This window comes from Mastacembelus armatus, chromosome 18 (genome assembly GCF_900324485.2).
Source record: "Mastacembelus armatus chromosome 18, fMasArm1.2, whole genome shotgun sequence".
NCBI classification, from domain to species: Eukaryota; Metazoa; Chordata; class Actinopteri; order Synbranchiformes; family Mastacembelidae; genus Mastacembelus; species Mastacembelus armatus.
The window spans coordinates 9,957,010-9,979,558 of record NC_046650.1 but is presented as its reverse complement, the minus strand read 5'-3'; the positions used below and the strand labels follow the sequence as shown (position 1 = coordinate 9,979,558).

General features: G+C 41.5%; 1 protein-coding gene across 1 annotated transcript in view; it reads left to right on the top strand.

Annotated features, from left to right (window-relative positions):
- Window positions 1-22,549, top strand: part of LOC113125193 (titin-like) — a 245,017-nt gene that overhangs the window by 170,118 nt on the left and 52,350 nt on the right. Inside the window, exons 48-53 of the mRNA XM_026298523.2 lie at window positions 11,952-12,218; window positions 18,245-18,508; window positions 18,610-18,885; window positions 19,294-19,569; window positions 19,712-19,987; window positions 20,175-20,274. Of these exons, the coding sequence (XP_026154308.1) occupies window positions 11,952-12,218; window positions 18,245-18,508; window positions 18,610-18,885; window positions 19,294-19,569; window positions 19,712-19,987; window positions 20,175-20,274 (1,459 nt within the window). The remainder of the gene's footprint in view (window positions 1-11,951; window positions 12,219-18,244; window positions 18,509-18,609; window positions 18,886-19,293; window positions 19,570-19,711; window positions 19,988-20,174; window positions 20,275-22,549) is intronic.

Genomic DNA, 22,549 nt, shown 5'->3' with positions numbered 1-22,549 from the left:
GGGGGGGCGAGAACCAAGAAGGCCTGGGGCCGTAACACCCCTCCCCTTAAAATTTTTGCACAATCCATATGCAACTCATGCACAAAAGTTTATCAACAAGAATAACACTATTTTGTCTATACCAAACAAAATTTTTGTTACTCACATCTAGATAAGGCATCCGCTAGTAAATTTTCGGAGCCCTTTTTATGGCGGATTTCTAGATGGTAGTCTTGGACTGTAAGAGCCCATCGCATTAGTCGCTGGTTGTGGTTGTACATTCGGGCGAGGAATACGAGTGGGTTATGGTCGGTGTAAACCAGGATAGGAAGGTGACTGGATCCAACATATACATCAAAATGCTGTAGAGCCAATATTAATGCTAAAGTTTCTTTCTCAACAGTTGAATACCGAGTTTGGTATTTGTTAAACTTTCGAGAAAAGTAACTAACCGGGTGTTCAATGCCCTCCAAATCGTCCTGGAGTAGAACGGCTCCAGCCCCAACATCACTGGCATCAATGTCGAGCCTAAAGGGTTTAGAGTGGTCAGGGGATTGTAACACAGGTGAATGACATAACAGAGCCTTTAGACATTCAAAAGCACTTTGACAGTCAGGGGTCCATTCAAACCTTTCTTTTGGGCTAAGCAGACTAGTTAGGGGTTGAGCAACTGTCGCAAAGTTTCGACAGAAAGCACGGTAATAGCCTGCCATTCCTAAAAATCTACGTAGCATTCGCCGTGTGGTGGGCACAGGAAAATTTACTATAGCGTGAATCTTCTCTATGACAGGGCGCACCTGTCCTTGGCCAACTTCCCTACCTAGGTAACGTACCGTGGCTTGGCCAAATTCACACTTGGCAAGGTTTAGCGTCAACGACGCCTGTGCGAGTCGCTCGAAAACCTTGCATAACACATTCACATGTTCTGGCCAGTTTTGTGTGTACACAACAACGTCATCCAAGTAAACACTACATTCTTCAACATCGTGTAAGACGATGTTCATTAGCCGCTGAAAAGTGGCAGGGGCGTTACACAAGCCGAACGCCATGACTGTATATTGCAATAAACAGTCAGGCGTAACAAAGGCAGCTATTTCAGAGGCACGTTCAGTTAACGGGACTTGCCAGTATCCCTTTAACAAATCTAGCCTAGATACGAACCTGGCAGAACCAACATTATCCACGCAATCCTCCATGCGAGGGAGTGGATATGAATCAGGGACAGTAATGTGATTTACCTTGCGGAAGTCGGTGATGAATCGCGGGGTACCGTCAGATTTGGCCTCCACCAAACAAGGTGAACTCCACGCGCTGTGACTAGGGATAGCAAAACCATGTCGTAACAAGTAATCCGTTTCAGATTTCATTACCGCACGTTTAACGAGGTTTACCCGGTATGGATGCTGTTTTATTGGCCTAGCATCTCCAACATCTATGTCATGTGTTAAGACGTTGGTGCGAGTGGGTACATCATTAAACAAACAAGGGAAATCTTTCACAAGCTGTTTTATGTCAGCTTGTTGCTCTGGGTTCAAATGAGTCAATCGTTTAGAATAACTCTTTAACTCCTCGGAGTTTGTTAGTCTACCAGTTTGACGTACCGTAGGGTATGTTTCATGTTCCCTGTCCTCAGGATCATCTGGGTCAACATGGTGCACGATGACTACGGCACTAGTATGTGCTGTAACTGATTGAGGAATGTCAGCATTGGCGGACTCTCGGGAGACATATCGCTTTAACATGTTTACATGGCAAACTCTCTTTTTCCGACGGCGATCGGGCGTGTGAATCAAATAATCCGTGTCGCTAAGTTTATTATCAATCGTATATGGACCAGTGAAGCGGGCATTTAGGGAGGAGCCCGTTTGCGGTAGTAATACCAAAACCTGATCCCCAACAGTAAACTGTCGGTGTATTGCGGTTTGGTCATGGTGGCGTTTCATGACAGTTTGGGTATGTTCTAAAGTCTCTTTGGCAAGCTGGTTTGCAGTATGCAACCGCTCCCTAAATTTGCTCACGTAACTTAACACGTTACATGCTGGTACATTCGCATTCAGTATAGTCTCTTTGACAGCCTTCAGCGGACTGCGCGGAGTATGTGCAAACACTAGCTCATAGGGACTAAATCCTAATGATTCCTGTTTGGCATTACGTGCAGCAAATAGCACAAAAGGTAAACCCTCATCCCATTCCTTTTCCGTCTCCAAACAATACTTACGGAGCATACTTTTTACTGTCTGGTGCCACCTCTCCAGGGCACCTTGACTTTCTGGATGGTAAGCACTAGAGGTCACGTGCTGGGCCTCCAGAGTTTTCATTACCTGTTGAAAGGTTTTTGACATAAAGTTCGTTCCTTGGTCCGTTTGGATTACCTGCGGTAGTCCAAACGTTGCAAAGTATGTCATTAATGCTTTAATGACAATGGGGGCCGTAATTCGCTTTAACGGTAGGGCCTCCGGATATCTAGTAGCGGTACACATTATAGTCAGCAAATACTGATTTCCATTTCGAGTCCTAGGTAAAGGACCTACACAATCAATAATAATTTTACCAAATGGTTGTGTCACTACTGGGATTGGACAGAGTGGGGCACGGGGAATACCCTGATTGGGTTTCCCGGCCAACTGGCAAACATGACAGCTACGACAGAATTTACCTACATCTTGTTTTAATCCTGGCCAGAAAAAATGTTGCAAAATGTGATGATACGTCTTTGTAATTCCTAAATGTCCAGACCAGCAACTTTCATGGGCTAATGACAGTACCTGCTGCCTAAAGCTCTGCGGCAACACGACCTGCGTCACGTGTCCCCATTCATTATCTTTACTACCGGGCGCATACCATTTTCGCATTAGTACCTCATTTTCCAGGTATAACTGAGCACGTTTGTTAGATTGGGCTGAATTTGACCTAGGCATATTGTCCTTCCTTTCCAATCCCTCAAAGCACTTGTATAATGTGGGATCCAGCCGTTGTAACTCGCTAAGCCGTTTGGCAGGTACAGCGGTTGTCACCTCCTCCATACCTGAAGGGGACTCTGCCGCTACTTTCAGCTTGCAAGGGTGCTTTGGAGCTACCGGAAACTCGGTCTCGGTTTTCCCTGTCTCTGCAAATAGAGGCATGAGAAAGCTATCCTCAATGCAAATATCAGTATTGGCACGAGCTTGGGATCTGGTAACGGCACATACAGGAAATGGGGCAGACTCATTATACATTTCAGGCGTTATAGGCACATCCACTACCTCTAACGATGGTAGTACTTTTCCACCCGCTATGTCATTTCCCAATAACAAAGCTACTCCCTCTATAGGTAGTTCATCACTCACCGCTATAGGAAAGTAACCCGTCACTAGCTTAGATTTTATATAAATCGTGTGGATGGGTTTGGGGGTGTAGCCTAGTTCAATCCCCCTCAAGATGGCACTATAACCACAGGCGGAGTCTGCGGAGAAAGGCAGAACACTTGACAGTGTCGCTGGTTCGTACCCTGTAAATAAATACCTGATTACATCCCGGACGAGCCCCCACTTATGTTACAACCCAATATAGTCTAGGGGAAGTTTTGGGGAGTAACATACGTTTCCAGGCACGGGAATGTAATCAGGTATTTATTTACAGGGTACGAACCAGCGATTCTTACAGAAAAATACAAATAGGAAAATGGTGTGACACTGGAGTAAACACTATTTTAACAGCAATAAATAACAAAGAACCAAAGAAGAAAACAGAAACAACCCCAAACTCCAGGTCTAAACCAATACAGTCAACTTATAAAGTAACAAAGGGAGAGCTAGGAGGTTGACTAGACCAGCCTGCTATATAACATTAACAGCGCTAAGAAATGTTACCAAAACACAGATAACACAATCCCACAACAGGGGTAACAAACTAGAACCGCCACGCGGTGTACAAACCTATTTAATCTAACACAGAAGTCTGAGAAAGAGTCACAACATCAAGGGTGAAACTGACCACGGACAAAGGCACAGTTTCCCCCCGAGCTAGTGAACTCTCCGAGCTCTAAATGCGCGATGGGCTGAGGGGTGGATCGCTGATTGGTGGAAGGCTGAAGCGGTGGGCCAATCAGGCGAAGAGGCGCGGTCCATGGTTGATCTTCTTGCAGCTGCTGTTTCGCAACCCCGTCGGCCAATGACAATCCCGAACAGCTGCACCTATCAGTCGGAGGTGTATTTCAGGAATCCCAATCATCCTCTTCGTGGCGCACTCAGACAGAGCACAAGAAAACAGTACGGGGGGGGGCGAGAACCAAGAAGGCCTGGGGCCGTAACACATGCACTGAGAACTGGTCTGACTTACTGTCAGCAATGTGAACCAAGCTCCTGCTCCGTTTGTACAGAGACGGGATAGCCCTTAGGGTTTGCAAAGGGCCTCGATGCCATACTCCTGGAGCACCCCTCGCAGGATGTCGCGAGGGACGTGGTCGAACGCCTTCCCCAAGTCCACAAAGCACATGTGAACTGGTTGGGCAAACTCCCATGAACCCTCGAGCACCCTTGTGAGATTATAGAGTTGGTCCAGTGTTCCACGACCGGGACAAAAACCGCATCGTTCCTCCTGGATCTGAGGTTCAACCACCGGCCAGATCCTCCTCTCCAGCACCCTGGCATAGACCTTCCCAGCAAAACTGAAGAGTGTGATGCCTCTGTAGTTGGAACACACCCTCCAGTCCATCTTCTTAAAAGGAGTGACCACCACCCCAGTCTGCCAATCCAGGGGTACTGTCCCCGATTGCCACGCGATGTTGTACAGGCATGTCAGCTATGACAGCCCATCAACATCCAGAGACTTGAGGTACTCAGGGCGGATCTTATCCACTCCCGGTGCTTTGCCACCGAGGAGCTGCTGAACTGCCTCAGTGATCTCAGCTTGGGTGATTGGATGGATCAGCCTCCGAATCCCCAGCCCCTGCTTCCTTTATGGAAGACATGTCGGCAGAGTTAAGGAAATCCTCAAAGTATTCCTTCCAATATCCCCAGTTGAGGTCAGCAACTCCCCACCTCCCCTGCATACAGTGTTGGTAGAGCACTGCTTCCCCATCCTGAGGCGCCGGACAGTTTGCCAGAATCTCTTCGGGGCCGACCGGTAGTCCTTCTCCATGGCCTCACCGAACTCCTCCCATACCCGGGTTTTTGCCTCCGTCACCACCTGGGCTACAGCACACTTGGCCCGGCTGTACCCGTCAGCTGCCTCAGGAGTCCCACAAGCTAACCGGGCTCGGTAGGATTCCTTCTTCAGCTTGACGGCATCCTTTACCTTTGGTGGTGGACACCTTACATAAGAGGACACCATGGCTTCGTTGTTCTACTGGTTTTAAATACCAAATGTAGCCTCCTTCTCATTCTGCCAAAGTTATAGTGTCTTTTTCCAAGTCATCAGTTTTCACAATACAACCTTTATTGGACAGAGTAACAATAATAAAAAGTTAGGAGCACTGGTTTTCTGGGAAAAGCTTCATGATGGACTGAGATTTATGTTACTTGTTTGAGTGTGTCAGAGGCTTTGACACAGTGACCTGTTTGAATAAATCTTCCCAAACCTGTCCTCACTCTGTCTCCATCATGGCTGAATCCTGGATTCTGCAGTGATGATAGTCTGAGGACAGAAAGGAGCTGAAAGCCTGAATATTTAGATGACTCTCCACACAGTTGGCTGTTGGTGTAATGAGAGAAATAATTCATTTTCACTTGTGTTCTACAGTATGAGCTAGATTAGTAACCACATATGTCACTTTGTTGCTTAGTAGATCAGGTTCTCTGTCTTATTTATAATTATGTCTTATTTGTAATGTGTTTAGCAGATTTAGAAAGTGCTGTGTGAGATATTCCTGATGGATGCACTTGTTATGGCTAAGACACAGATCAGAGCTATGGAAACTTTGCACAAGATAGTTTTACAACCTGAGACGTTGTGTGTTTGTTGAACAATGACTGTTTATATTGTGCTTCATGTTATTCATTTGACATTATGCAGGACTTTAAGTTGTCTGTTTATCTTCAGCAGGCTCAACTACTACGTGTCTTTACATGCGTTTTCATACAGTATGTTTGTACAGATACCGTTTAAATATTCCTACATATACTGGTGCTGTCTGTTTACTGTATGTATGACATGCACAGATAATATGAAGTAATGCCAAATGTGCCAAAAGGACCTGTAATAATTATAATAATAATTTTCCAATAATTATTGGAAGTGTCATCATGTTAAAGTGAACTGTGGTCAAACCCAGTGCAGACGTGTTGAATTCTGTGGAAAAGGAGGCTCATTTTAATAAAAGGTAGTTTGACCTGTAACATCTCGATGGTTGGTTTGACTCAGTTCAGACTGGAAGACTGAATCAAATGTGTGTTCAGTCTAATATAACAGCTTTTTTTAAGTGTTTGATTTCATTTATCCCTTTAATTGATAAAATACAGAATATCAGCACAGAAATGTGTGAAGTTGTTTTAGGATAAACAATAGCTGCTGCTGCTGCTCATTTCTGAAGTATTTTCTCTTTCAGCGCTGAATCCACTCCTCTACTGTGGACACACTCAAGGTGAAAGGACTATTTATTTTCTCATATCCAATTGTTATATTACTTAAATTTTTCTGTTTATATTTTGTAATGTTTGTATTATATTGACCAGATTAGTGGAATTGGTAAACTCAGCAGAACATGTTTCACTGTTTGCCAGTCTGTTCCCATTGATTCTCATTCCTTAAGATCTTAATGTGAATGAATAATGAAATTTTACAGATGATTTTTACAGATACTATCCCTTACATCATTGTCTTTCTTGGTTGTTTTTGTAGCTGTAGAAGAAACTGGAGCCAAGGCCACTGTGACAGCAGACAGAACAGTCATACCAGCAGGAGGCAGCGTGACACTGACCTGCTCTGTTCAGGACCCTGCTGTCCCTGTGTGAAATGGTGCCCTCTCTGCAAGTTGACACAGTGCACAGTTTGCTGCAATACCTAAAAAAAATCCCAGGTCACAGCAAAACCACCAGGTCATCTAAGCCTTGGGTGTGGCCCAGGGACTTCATGGTGCCCCCCTTAATGTGAGTGAGTCTTGTGGTTGGCATGTCATTTCAGGTATACACATCAAACTTGGTAGATGTATGAATCTCTCTACTATAAACATTTTTTACATATGCATTGCTATAGCAACGCCCAACAGGAAGTGAGATATTTTGTGTGTTTTCACCCACAATTAATTTAACATACTTATTAGATCTTTCATGACATTTGTGTCAAATTTGGTATACATGATGTCAACATATTGCAGATGTCAAATTGTGAGGCTTTTTTTGAAATATGACAGAATATTGTTACAATGAATTTACACCTCTCACCAAATAAACAGGAAGTGTATTTAAAATGCATTCCTTGACAAACACCAAACACATGTAACATGGCAGACTGACAGAGCCACCGTGTGGCAGGCTAGCACTTAGAGCTTCCTGTGTCTAAAGGTTGTTGAATTTGACACACACTCATTAGTTCTGTACATTTGATGGACTTCTCATGTTGAGAGTACAATATTAGATGGAGACATGTCAGGGCTTGTAGCTGTATTTTCTAATTAGTGCTGCAGTACCACAATAAGAGAAGCAAGCATTGGCTCAAACCAAGTGTCTGCTGTCAGGGCGATGACATGTTTGACACCTGCCTGACCACAGTCAGCAGCCTGAGGTCATAGGAAGCACTGAAGGTGCAAAACCTTCCTGCTTGGTTTGTTTTCTTCTGAGAAATATATAGAAAATATATTGACCGTCCACTTGTTGGCACCAGTCATTGGACTGTTCAAAATTCTTCTTTTATAAAAATGTCATTTTACAACTTTGTGTGTAAAGAGGAACTGGAAGGGGATTTTTTTTTATGCTAATAAGAAGCTGCTTGGTCTGTTTCTTCTCAGGCCAAAGTTGCCCAACACAACCTGGTTGTTGCACACAATGGTTCAGGGTTTGGTTTAATTGATTTCCTGTTTTTGTATTTAGTTTCTGAAATCATTTTAGAAACGTGAGATAAAAGCTAAAAAAAAATCTCCTTCATTGTCACTTCTGAGCATCAGTCAGACGTTTAACTGTCTTGTTTGATTTTAGTCTGAGACGTTTATCATGTTGCTGAAGACCAGACATTGCTGTGTTTGTTCTGTTTCCCATGAACTGAATGAGACAGCCCAGTATGCAGCTTCACCTAAAGACCACAACGCCCATTAGCTGAGTGTCAACACACAGTTAAATCACATGGTGACTGTTGCTGTTGAAAACTGACAAAAATGACTTTGGTTGATTTTCTCAGTAAGAAAAACGTAAAATGATGTATACATGATGAAAGAGAAAAACCTCCTGGATCAAACATGGATCAAATAATTCCACTAAATAAGAAAAGTCTGGATCATATTTTCTGTCAAATTCACTGAGCAAAGTAATGAGCCCACACATACAAGACATGCTGTGCATGTCAGTATACACAGTGAACATGTGTTCACAGTGTCAGGGACATGAAGTTTACACTGTGATGGGATTAAATGAAAATAAATGGTCCTAAGTTTCACAGATGTGCAATAGTTACTTAGTTATTGTTAATGACATTTGAATTGAAGCGTTTAATGACCAGGCACAAACCTTTGCACAGCAGACAAGCTAATATATTGTTGCAGTGAGCAGGAAGTCTAAACATGTCAGTGTTGTGGTTAAAGCCATTGTAGATGTGTGGGTTTGTATAAAAAGACAGAAGAAGAAGAGGCAGGGTGTACTCAGGAGGAGGAGCTGAGAAATATTCTGATGTCATTTTACTAAATAAGAAAAGCAGCTTCTCAGTCTCTTCCTCTTCTTTTTTCTGAGACATTATTAATGTGAGACAGAGACATTTCTCAGAAGCAGAGCAGCAGAGTGACAGTGTCAGTGGATGTGAAGATGGGCCACACTTTTCTCTGTGTGCTGTCATTTTGCTGTGAGTACATCAGTGGTTTTCCACTTCTGTCCCTTTACAGGTTCACTCATGTTTTGATGTTTTTATCAACATGGTAGTTTTGTAGTTGCAACTTGGTCACTGATTTGGCTTCGCTCAGAGTGGAGGACAGTGTTAAATCCACTACTGGACTAGTTATTGTTGTACAGTTTATTGGTAGATGTGTTGCACAATGAACTGTATTGTCTCAGGTTTTTACTATATAGTTTTTCATTTATTTACATAAATAACATCATTTCAAATGTTTTCAGTATCAGCTGCTTCTGCTGAATCTCCACCTGGTCTTTAAATGTTTTAGTGTTTTATCATATTGACTTCTATCAGACTGATCATGGCTAATGAGCTTTTATTCTTTATTTTAGGGCTGAATATCCTTTTCTGTGGAGAAACTCAAGGTGAGTAGTTGCCTTTGTTTTCTCGTTTCCTTCATCATTTATATATTATTACATATAATATTGTCTCTTTTTATGATTAATTGTAATACTCTCAATACTATTATCCATCATCATGTAAACACCATTTTACTTCATGATACTCTAAAAATGATTAAATTACCAGATTAGTGTCCAAAAATATGAAGCTGCTTAATCTTCAGAAACATTTTATTTTGGTATTTACTTTTTATGGACAGTGTTTTACATGTTGATGTTGGACGATCAAATGTTGCACTGAACCTTGAGGAAACGTCTGTTACCGTGACGATACAAATGGGTTTTCTCTTCATGGTCTTATCTGACCAAAGGGCAAAATGATGAACAAGTGGAGAGTGCTGCTAAATCTAATGGGCCCAGTGGATCAGCCACAATTGGGACTGATTTTAACAAAAGATAAAAGATTATACTAAAAATCAGTCTAATTGTTAGACAGGAAGTGTTTCTGCTCTCACTTTGAGGAGAGACGTGGCTGCCGCAGTGCCTTTTCTGTTGAACTATCAAAATTGAGAAATCACAATATAAAAGCTTCACATACAGATGTGTGACAAATGATATAAAGTGTCTAAGTAACAACTTCAGTGATTGTTGGTGTGTTGTATATTCTGTGTTTGTGACCACTAGACTCCAAAATCTGTAGTTATTCAGTTGTTGAGCTCTGGTGGCAGCAAAGTCCATGACACGTGTTTCACATTATCATCAAACACATTAAACCATTCAGTGAGACCTGTGTCCTGTATGAAAACATCTGTGTTAGTTCACTTCATATAGACAACATTTAAATTCAGCTAAATGTTTTCTGTCAATACGTTTGTGGTTTGGAGTCAGTGTGTTACTGTTTGGTCTGATTTCATAAACACATGGAACCAAACAGGCTAAACCTCAGCAAAACATTATGTATAATGTCAAATATATGTTGTTTCCATTGTGTTATTTAAATATTTAAATACTTTACATTATCATCATTTTCTTGTTTGGTTGTTTTTGTAGCTGTAGAAGAAACTGGAGTCAAGGCCACTGTGACAGCAGACAGAACAGTCATACCAGCAGGAGGCAGCGTGACACTGACCTGCTCTGTGCAGGACCGTACTGTCATTAAATATGACTGGTTCAGACAAACCTCAACTAGTAATCAAGTTTTTTACAAAGAAGCTGAATCAAACAGAGTCTCTGTCTCACAAGGAGGAATTTACACCTGCAGAGGACTGAGAAAGGAGACACAATCTATCACAACTGAAAGTGATCCAGTCACTATTGAGGAAACTGGTGAGTTTACACATTTACTCTGGAATAAAACAACATGGATCCTTTAAATGACTAAAAAGCACCTGAAGTGTGGAAGAGATCAATGTGTGATGAAAAATGAAACATGATGAATGAAAAACTAAAGTCCAGGAACTTTTATGTCTTTGTGAAAGTTTGAAATCAATAACTAAATATTGATCATGGTATTAATGTAACATTTGTCAGATCCTTTAATTGATGAACAGACACAGTAGAGAAGCTGAAGCTCCTTCATTAATACTGTTCAGATTCATGTTTAACCATCTGATCCTGGATAAAACCTGTGACTTCTTCATGCAGTGTTTGTGGATTTGATTGTGTGATAACTTATTAAACATTGTGATATAAGCTGAGTGTTGATGAGACAAAGGCTGTGGTTGTGAATAAGGAGGTTCAGCTGGTCGGGAACACACATCAGTGGAAAAATGGCTGAAATATTTTCCCATTTGTAAAGTTGATGATAAATTGTGCTGGAAGTTGAACATGCTCTTCATGTCCACATCTCAGCATTTGTTGTTATTCCATGAAGAACATAACATACTTTATTAATGCTGAACACAAAGGGCCTGACTCTTGGACCTTTTATTGAATTCATTTTGGAGGATCACTGTCGCCCTCTGTAGGCTCAGTTTCAGATTCTCTCCTCAGGCTGTGGTTCTCTGACAGAAAGATGTTTCCTAACACTTTACTCTTATATGTTCTAAATATCAGTGAATCTCCTGGTTTCATCAGTTTCATGAAGATTCTTTGCTGAATCTTTTCCTAAATGTGTTTCAGTATTTTCACTGAGCTGCTGGTACAGAAACCTGGATGTTAGAAACAAGACTCAGCTCCAGAGGATCATCACAGTGTTGTCCAAAATAACTGGGGGACAAACAGCCTGTTCTGTCTGCTCTGTGTAAATGTCTGTGCAGACTAGTAGTATTTTGGAGAACAGCTGTCACCCTCTGTTTGCTGAGTTTCAGCTGCTGCTCCTTAAAAACGTGCTGACAAAGTCCTTTTACCTCTGGAGAAAGTTCTGCTCCTGATGCCCAGTTGTTACTTTTCTTCTTGGTTATTTTGTTTCTTTAGGTTGTTTTTTAAAGACACTGCTCCAGATGTTTTCATCTGTCTGTGACTTCAACTGATTTTGTAGATGTTATATTATTTATTTATTATTACAAAAATCTAATTGTCACTTTGGGACAATAAAGATGATTAACATTAGAAACAGAATGAACATTTTTCTGTAGATTTTCTGTCTCTGTTAGTTTCCTAACTGTGTTTTTCTGTGAACAGTTCCAGATGAGGCCACTGTGACCCTGCAGCCCAACTGGCCTCTGATATACAGGGGTGAGACCATCACTGTCAGATGTGAGATTCAGGGAGGTGAACGAACTGAATGGACGTATGAATGGAAAGCAGACAAGTTAGACAGACGTCCAACACACAATGAATACAGGATCACTGCAGCTACTGAGTCTGACAGTGGAAAATACAGCTGCCGGGGTAGAAATGACTATTTATTGACAGAGTGGAGTGAAGTCGTCACACTGACTGTGTCAGGTGAGATGTGTCATATTAAAATGTAATTTTTTACAATTTTCTTGAACTTGTTTTATCTAAAAAAGAAAAAATTCCAACTTCTTTTTTTCTTCTTTTCCTTTGGCTGCTCCCTTCAGCGGTCGCCACAGTGAATCATCTGCCTCCATTTAACCCTATCCTCTGTATCCTCCTCACCCACACCAACTATCCTCATGTCCTCCTTCACTACATCCAAGAACCTCCTTTACCAATGTTCACTGTCCCTCCTCTAAACATGTCCAAACCATCTCAATCTGGCTTCTCTGGCTTTTTCTCCAAAACATCTAACATGAGCTGTCCCTCTGATGTCCTCATTCCTGATCCTATCCATCCTCATCACTCCCAGAGAGAACCTCAACATCTTCAGCTCTGCTACCTCCAGCTCTGCCTCCTGTCTTTTTCTCAGTGCCACTGTCTCTAAACCAGACAACATTGCTGGTCTCACCACTGTCTTGTCCACCTTTCCTTTCATTCTTGCTGACACTCTTTTGTCACACATCACACCTGACACTTTCCTCCACCCGTTCCAACCTGCTTGCACACGTCTCTTCACTTCTTTTCCACAGTCTCCGTTGCTCTGGACTGTTGACCCTAGGTACTTAAAATCCTCCACCTTCTTCACCTCTACTCCCTGTAACCTCACCGTTCTACTTGAGTCCCTCTCATTTACACACATGTACTCTGTTTTACTGCAGCTAACCTTCATTCCTCTCCTTTCCAGAGCAAACCTCCACCTCTCTAGATTTTCCTCCACCTGCTCCCTGTTCTCACTACAGATGACAATGCCATCTGCAAACATCATAGTCCAGGGAGATTCCTGTCTAACCTCATCTGTCAGCCTGTCCATCACCACAGCAAACAAGAAGGGGCTCAAAGCCAATCCTTGGTGCAGTCCCACCTCCACCTTGAACTCCTCTCTCACCCCTACAGCACACCTCACCACTGTCTTACAGCTCTCATACATGTCCTGCACCACTCGAACATACTTCTCTGCCATTCCAGACTTCCTCATACAAAACCACAGCTCCTCTCTCTGCACCCTTTCATACGATTTTTCCAAATCTACAAAGACACAATGCAGCTCCTTCTGGCCTTCTCTGTACTTCTCCATCATCATTCTCAAAGCAAATATTGCATCTGTGGTTCTCTTTCTTGGCATGAAACCATACTGCTGCTCACAAATGCTCACTTCTGACCTCAGCCTAGCCTCCACTACTCTTTCCCATAACTTCATTGTGTGACTCATCAACTTTATTCCTCTGTAGTTTCCACAACTCTGCACGTCTCCCTTGTTCTTAAAGATGGGCACCAGTATACTTCTCCTCCATTCCTCAGGCATCCTCTCACTCTCCAAGATCTTGTTAAGTAGCCCAGTCAAAAACTCGACTGCCACCTCTCCTAAACACTTCCATATCTCCACAGTTATGTCATCAGGACCAACTGCCTTTCCACTCTTCATCCTCTTGACTCCTTCCTCACTTCATCCTTACTGATCTTTGCTACTTCCTGCTCCACAACAGTCACCTCTTCTATTCTGTGCTCTCTAACATTTTCCTCATTCATCAACTCTTCATAGTATTCCTTCCATCTTTCCATCACACTTGTGGCACCTGTCAACACATTTCCATCCCTGTCCTTGATCCCTCTAACCTGCTGCACATCCTCCCATCTGTGTCTCTCTGCCTCGCCAACCTGTACAAATCCACCTCTCCCTCCTTAGTGTCCAACCGATCATACAAACCCTCATACGTTCTTTGTTTGGCCTTTGCCACCTCTATCTTCACTTTACGCTGCATCTCCCTGTACTCCTGTCTGTTCTCTTCTGTCCTCTGTGTCCCACTTCTTCTTAGCTAACTTTTTCCTCTTAACACACTCCTGAACTTCCTCATTCTACCACCAAGTCTCCTGATCTGCTTTCCGCTTTCCAGATGACACACCAAGTGCCCTCCTATCTGTCTCCCTGATCACTTTAGCTGTAGCTGTCCAGTCATCCGGAAGAACCTCCTGACCTCCTAGAGCCTGTTTCAGCTCCTCCCTGAAAGCCACACAACACTCTTCCTTTTTCACATTCCACCACTTAGTCCTCTGCTCTGCCCTTGTCCTCTTCATCTTCCACACCACCAGAGTCATCCTACACACCACCATCCTATGCTGTCTGGCTACACTCTCCCCAGCCACTACTTTGCAGTCACTGATCTTTCAGGTTGAAACGTCTGTGAGGTTGAAACATCTCCTGCCTCCACTCTTATATGTCGCCCTATGCTCCTCCCTTTTCTGGAAAATGTGTTCACTACAGCCATTTCCATCCTTTTTGCAAAGTCTACCACCATCTGTCCTTCTGCATTCCTGTCCTGCATACCAAACTTACCCATCACTTCCTCACAACTTCCTGACCAACATGTCTGTTGAAGTCAGCCCCAATCACCACTCTCTCACCACTAGGGACACCCTAAATCACCTCATCCATCTCCCTCCAGAATTTCTCCTTCTCTTCTAACTCCCATCCTACCTGTGGGGCATAACCACTGACAACATTCAACATCACACCTTCAACTTCCAGCTTCAGACTCATCACCCTATCTGACACTCTCTTCACCTCCAGAACATTCCTAGCAAAACCCTCCTTCAGGATAACTCCTACTCCATTCCTCTTTCCATCCACACCATGATAAAACAGCTTGAACCCTGCTCCTGATCTATAGGCCTTGCTACGTTTCCACCTGGTCTCCTGAACACACAAGATTTCCACCTTTCTTCTCTCCATCATATCACTCTCTAGTTTTCCCTGACAAAGTCCCTACATTCAAAGTCCCTACTCTAAGTCCTACACTCCTGCCCTTCCTCTTCTCTCTTTGCCTACGAACACGCCTTCCTCCTCTCCTTCTTCGACCAACAGTAGTCCAATTTCCACTTGCACCCTGTAGGTCAACAGCACCAGTGGTCCAGTCATATTTGTGATTTGCATGTTTGATTTGGCTTAGATTTTATGTCGGATGCCCTTCCTGACACAACCCTCTGCATTTACCTGGACTTGGGACCGGCACATGAAAACACTGGATTGTGCCCCCCTGTGGTTGCATTAAAAGGGAAAAAAATTCCAACAATATTGTAAATTTCTAAAATGTTTATTTTTCAGTTTTGAATCCAGAACTGAAAAGTCGCTTTTACTGAAGCTTCTGAAATATAAGAAATAATATGCATCAAAGAACAGAGCAGTGTAGTTTGTACTATATCTTTCCAACGCATAAAAAAATATTTCATTAAATTATAGTGCTCTAGTTGACATGACATTTGTGTTGTTAGGGTCATTTCCGATCCAGTTATGAAAATATTATCAAGCAATAATTAGAGCCAAACTGAAATCATAAGTGTACTGTCAGCCAACACACTGACAGCCAACAACTTTCCCCAATCGTGAGCTTTAGGGGATTCTCATTTTGCCTTGTTTTCCAGTATACCTGCAAAAAAACAAAACAAAGATGGGCATGTCCAGACATGTGAGGTCAATTCAGCATAGAGTTGGTGACTTGCAGAGTGCACATCTCCAATTTGCAGCATCCAAAATAAGAAGAGGATTTACAGTGAGCCAAGTTCTTGATCATATTTTTGGTGAAAATGAGGAAGAGAACACAGAGCGGCATACCGATACAGATGAGCCAGTTTCTGAGGACAATATGGAGTATCATCCAGAAGACATAGACATATCTGATGAGTCTGATGAGGAGTTCACCAGTGGTGAAGCTGCTCCCGCTGACAGATTCAAGTCCTAAAATTGGAAGATCTGTTGGAGCTCAGTACCTCATGATGTTTATGGCAGGGCAGCTGCTGCAAATGTCATCAAAATGACCCCTGGTCAAGGTTTGCTGTAACAAGAGTCAGTGACATCAAAACATGTTTTGAGCTATTTATGCCATTGTCACTAAAAAGAATCATCATTGCTATGACAAACATTGAAGGTGTTGATGTCCTCATCAATGCCTTTCCACGTGTTGCCATGGATGTTTTTTCCTGGATGCTTATATTGGTCTTCTTCTTCTTGCTGGAGTGTACAGATCCTGCAATGAAGCCACTGATAGTCTCTGGGACACTTCAACAGGCAGACATATTTTCCGGGCAACAATGTCACTTCAGACTTTTTAAATGAAATCAAGAGTCCTCAGATTTGAGGATTTGACAAGCTTGCCCCTATCAGGGATGTCTGGGAGAAATGGGTGCAGCTCCTTCCAGTGATGTTCAACCCAGGGTCAGAGGTGTCTTGTCCCTTTCCCTGGAAAATGCCCTTTCTGGCAATACATGCCCAGTAAGCCAGGGAAGTATGGCATAAAAATCTGGGCAGCCTGTGATTCAAAAACTAGCTATGCCTGGAATGTACAGATTTACACAGGCAAAGCTGTGATTGGCATCCCTGAGAAAAACCTGTTAATAATATTAATATTAAAATAAAAAAATAAATTAAATTAATTTGTTTAAGAGATGTGTTCTAATACTCCTCAGTAATAGTCAGGTAACACAACAACCTTTTAGTTATTTAGTGATTCTCTTGAGGTTCATTTTACTTTTTTTTAAAAATTTAAATTAAGGGGTATACTGACAAAAAAAAGGCCCAGAGGCCAACACCAAAAATATTAAAACCATTTTTTTTATGGATAAGGAAGTCTAACAAGGTAACCAAGAGATGAGAAACAAATTGGATAATACATAATAGTTTGTGTATTTTGCAGCTGATTTACCACGGGTCAAAACCGATGAGAGGTGGTAACAGAAAGTTAACACAGGAGGAAGGTTAAAAGCGGTAATTCTGTCAGCTTCTTCACAACAAGAAAATTCCAAATTACATTGCACAGCCTTCAGTAAAAGTATAATTTATGCCCTGTAATTCACATATTATGCTTTGAAATGATCCAACTTGACTTTTACTTATGTAAACACACTCAGCAATAAAGAAACTCAAATCTCTTTGATTTTTTTTTTCTTCTCCCCAATGAGCCTAGATTTTTCTTTTTTATTATTATTTAATCCTCTGTTGTCTTTTTGTATCATTATCTTGTGAAGCTTTATCCTTCCTAACAACTTTTTGTTTCACCATCAGTCACAATATGTTCAGGACAACTATATAGTACATAGAATTAAATTGCTAATGCTGTTTAATCATTTATTTTGATGGATAATGACCAAATTAAATAATCCACAACAAATAATTTCTGAGTTAATAATAAAAGAAAACCCTAGTTAAGTGTAAAGCACAAACTGAGCATACTGTATAATGGTTTTACAGCATTAGTCAAATAAGTAACATCAGTCAGCAGAGCTTTCACGCTTTGTCTTGAATCACTAATTGAGATTGAAAGTTTTTAGGTCTCACTTACTTTTAGTCCAAAAAGAAACTAGTTTGATTTGTACAATTTTAACTTTAAATGCTGATAATTTAAATTTCATCCCAACAACTTTTGACAGCTAATAGTTTTTACAGCCACTATTGAAAAGTCCATGGAACTTTTTGGTTTTTACTCCAAGTGACTGTCCAGATGTTGTATGTCTCCAATGCTGTTATGATGCAGATGTTTCAGTGGCTTTAGTGCAAACTACAGCTGACACCTGATGCACATGGCTGCCACATAAATGAATTAGAAAATGTCAGAAGACACGTCTGTTAGTATTTGTCAGAAAATATTTTCAGATACAAGTCATTCAATTTAATTCAACTCAAAGCCTCTTGACCCCTTTGGTGCTGGATAATGTAAGAATAAGGAATGTTTACCACTTTTCTTTTAAGAGATGTTCTGAATTGTCTCCATCAAAATTCTGTTTTCTCTCTACCATAAAAATGTACAGTATATCTAAATACAAATAAAATGACTGAAAAGACTGAAAAGAATAACTGTAAACAGTTATATATTGTTAAAAGATTCAAAGATATGATTGACAAGGATTGAAGTGAAAAAAATATTTCTGTAGTAAATCCTGTTTCAACCACTGACCTGTTTTCTCTTTCACTGTAAACTGAACAGCAAATAAACCCCAGGCCTCACTCCGAGCAGACAGCACATTCTTACCAGCAGGGGGCAGTGTGACCCTGACCTGCTCTGTGGACGGCTCTGAGGGCTGGAGATACAGCTGGTTCAGACGAAGCTCAGAGTCTTCTGCAGCTCAGACCATAAGAGATGATGCAGCACAGTCCACTGTCAGTATTTCAAAGGGAGGCATCTATCACTGCAGAGGAAGAAGAGGAAACATCTTCTCAGAGAACAGTCGTACAGTGAGGATTGAGAAAACTGGTGAGTGGAGGGTTTGTTTAGAAATAAAACATGAATTCATGATTATCATGAAAACTGAAGTTTTCTCTCTTTCTCTCAATGTGTTTATTTGGGGGGACCTGTTTCCAACAAAGCTGTGATAACACAGAGGCCCAGCTGGTCACAGATAATCAGTGGAGAGGTGATAACTCTAACATGTGAGATCCAGGATGGTGCAGACACTGAGTGGGAGTATGAATGGAGTAGCAGCAGCTCAGAAACACGTCCATACAGTCAACACTGGGTTTTCACTGCGTCTGCTTCCAGTCCTGATAGCTACTGGTGTAGAGGTAAAAAGAAAATGGACCCTTATACCTCAACAGCTTGGAGTATTCCCATCAGACTGAATGTGTCACGTAAGTTGAACATCTTTCACATTTTTTAATTTGTTAAATTGATTTTGTTAGTGACCATAAACAAATAGCTTCCCATCATGCAGTAGTGTATTATGATGGAGTTCAGTAATTAGTCCCCAACACTGTGAGCTGCGTCTTTGGAAATGTGTTTTTGGTGATAGCAGCCAAATGAATCTGGGAATATTAGCAGACTTTAGTGAGAACAGGAGGCCTGGATATAAGTTGTGTAAGATTTGTTCAACAGAAGACACCTGTAATGACTCAGTAAACATATTGACTGTTACACAACTGATGAGAGTTTGTGACCAGTCATTTTTATTACAAGGTATTGAAGTGAAAAAAATATTTCTCTAGTAAATCCTGTTTTAACCACTGACCTGTTTTGTTTTTCTCTGTAAAACGGAACAGCAAATAAACCCCAGGCCTCACTAAGAGCAGACAGCACTGTCATACCAGCAGGGGGCAGTGTGACCCTGACCTGCTCTGTGAAACCATCATCTGGATGGAAATACCACTGGTACAGAGGTGACACATCTTCTGAAGTCCTGACTGGACAAGATGCAGTTTCCCACTCACCTGGACAAATCAGTGTGTCACAGGAAGGACTGTACTGGTGCAGAGGAGGAAGAGGAGACCCAGTTTACTACACAGAGTACAGTGACTCAGTCAGGATTGACACAACTGGTGAGTTTGACAAGATTTGAAACACACAATGTAGAATCTGTTGTGTATTTATGACTCAAGGTTGAGGCCAAAATAACATTATCTGAAATTTAACATTTTGACATTTTTATGTTTCTTCTAAAAAAAAAAAATCCTTGGACAGTCCCAAACAGTGTGACTGTGACTCTTCAACCCAACTGGCCTCAGATGTTCAGAGGAGAGAATATCACTGTCAGATGTGAGATCCAGGGAGGAGACACTGAGTGGGAGTATGAATGGGAAACAACCAGCTCCAACAAACCTCCAAATAAAAATGAATTCAGGATCAGTTTAGTTTCTTCAACCCACAGTGGAAACTACAGGTGTCAGGGCAGAATGAAAAATATAAAATATAAGACGACAGAGTGGAGCAATTTCATCAACCTGACAGTGTCTGACAGTAAGTCGAGGCATATTTCATTGAAACTCAAAATCTAAACAATCAATTTATAATATTTGTTTATTTATATTTTAGGTATTTTAGAAATTATTTTATAATAAACTGTGTGACATACAGTTCTGTAAGACATTGTATTCAGTCTGAATAGAGCAACATGTTTCATGCTGAGAAAATCTGTTTCCACCAGATCAGCCCAAACCTGTCCTCACTGTGTCTCCATCATGGCTGAGTCCTGGAGCCTCAGTAACTCTGAACTGTGAGGTTGAACATCCATCTGCAGGATGGAGGTTCTACTGGTATAAGGCTGTTCACAAACTATCAGACGACTCCTACAACTATGAGCTGCTACCTGGAAGCAGCAGTGGGACTGAACAGGATTCCTACATGGTTCATGGTCAGACACACACAGCAGGATATGTGTGTAGAGCTGGAAGAGGAGACCCAGTGTTTTACACTCAGTACAGTGAACTGAAGTTGGTCTGGTCTGCAGGTCAGTTTGTTTATTTCTTCATCTTGGTCTTTCCAGTTGTTTGTCTGTGACCAAATTGTCCTGAGAAGTAAAGTCTGTGTCAGTATGATCCTAAAGGAAACTATAGGATTATTTCTGTTGCAGTGGTTTAATGTTACTGTCCAGTTGTGTTTATCTCACAAGTTCATCATGTTGTTTGTCAGATGTTGATCCAGCAGCGTCTCTCACAGTGAGTCCTGACAGAGTGCAGCACTTCACCTCTGACTCTGTGTCACTGAGCTGTGAGGGAAACTCTACTGAGTGGAGAGTCAGGAGGTTTCCTGAGGACAGGTCCCTGTCATGTCCCTCTAAGTGGAGAATGACTGGATCCACATGTAAAATCTCCACTTCACAGTCCAGTGCTGCAGTGTACTGGTGTGAGTCTGGATCAGGAGAGTTCAGTAATTCAGTCAACATCACTGTCCATAGTAGGTTTTATTAGGTTTTAATTTTATTTCATTTTGTTACTGCATGTGAATTATTTTCAAAATCCTATTACATCAATTTATTTGTGCTGAAATTATAGAGCACTGAAAAATCTCAAGACTTGTGTCATTGAAGTGTTATTCATGATCACTTTATTTAAAAAATTAAAATCCATTGCCAAATAATACATATTATTTAGATGCTAATAAAATGCACAGTTAAGAATTTCTCCACATGTTTAGTCAGATTTTTATTTACAGATGATCAAACTTCAAAAGTATTGTACAATCTATAGAACATTGTAGAAGCTGTTTATTTTTTGGTAAGAAGTTTCTTTAAAGAAACAAAGTAGGTTGTGAGTCCACGAGACCAAGTTTCAGGTCTTATAATGATCCTGTAAAATAAAGAATCATCTGTTCTCATCATTGTACATCAGCCTGTTGTGAAGATCTGCAGCAGCTGATCTGACTGAAACTGTTTTCCAGATGCAGATATTATCCTGGTGAGCCCAGTCCGTCCTGTGGCTGAGGGAGACTCTGTTACTCTTGGCTGCAAGTTGAGAAAAGACAAATTAGTTTCCAGTGTGTTTTTCTATCTAAATGACAAAGTTATCCATAATAACAGCAGAGGGGAGCTGAGTATTTCTGCAGTGTCAAAGTCAGATGAAGGTTTCTACAAGTGTCAGTTCTCAGGACAAGAGTCTGCACAGAGCTGGATGTCAGTTACTGGTGAGTAGATTGAAAACATGTTATGATTTTCCTTTTTTAGGTTTTGTAGATATTCTTGTCTTTCCTAAAGCTTGAAATCACCTGACTGATTTTTGTAAAAGAAATGAAGTTCATTCATATTTTATTAAATCTTGTTGTTTCCAGTAGCTGTGTCAGGAACCTCTGTGTTTCCTGTGCTGCTGATCGTTGGGCTGGTTTGTGGATTCATACTCATTGTTCTGATCGTTTTGTGTTGCTACAGACAATCCAGGGGTAAGATCTTTTTCCTCTGATCTAAGAGGTTTAAGTCCTTCATCATTTATTATGTGGATTATCAGAGGAACAACTTACAATACAAACCATGTGACATCACACGTCTTTTCTTTTTTCCAGCTCCCTGTTTCAGCAGGTTTGTACAACACTCTGTCTTCACTGTTCTCCATCTTAAAAACAGCAGGAAACATGTTTCATTATTAAATGCAACTTTGACTGATTATCACTAATATGCATTTGTATAAACTCCATGTTTCAGGTTCAGTCAAAGAGCCAATCAGAGCTCTGCTACAGAGCAAACAGTCAGCCAGTATGAGAATCAGCCAGTATACAGCTCTCTTCTCCACGGTCAGTCCTTCATCTCGTTCTGAACGCTGCCACAGCTTTTTCTAACGCTCAGCTTCTGATCAGGAGCCGTCAGGAAATGTTTTGGTCCATTTGTGTCCAGCTTTACAGAAGTGCCCTCAGCCCCTCTGCTGCTGCTTTAACACTGTCACATGAACCCACATGTGACCTGAGGAAGCTCTTAAATCTGCCTTAATATCACAGACATGAGGGACTGATGGGACTTTGTTTTGACTCTCACTGACCTGTAGGTGATGATTGTGTCTATGAAACAGTCAGACGCCCTGGAAACACTGGAACAGG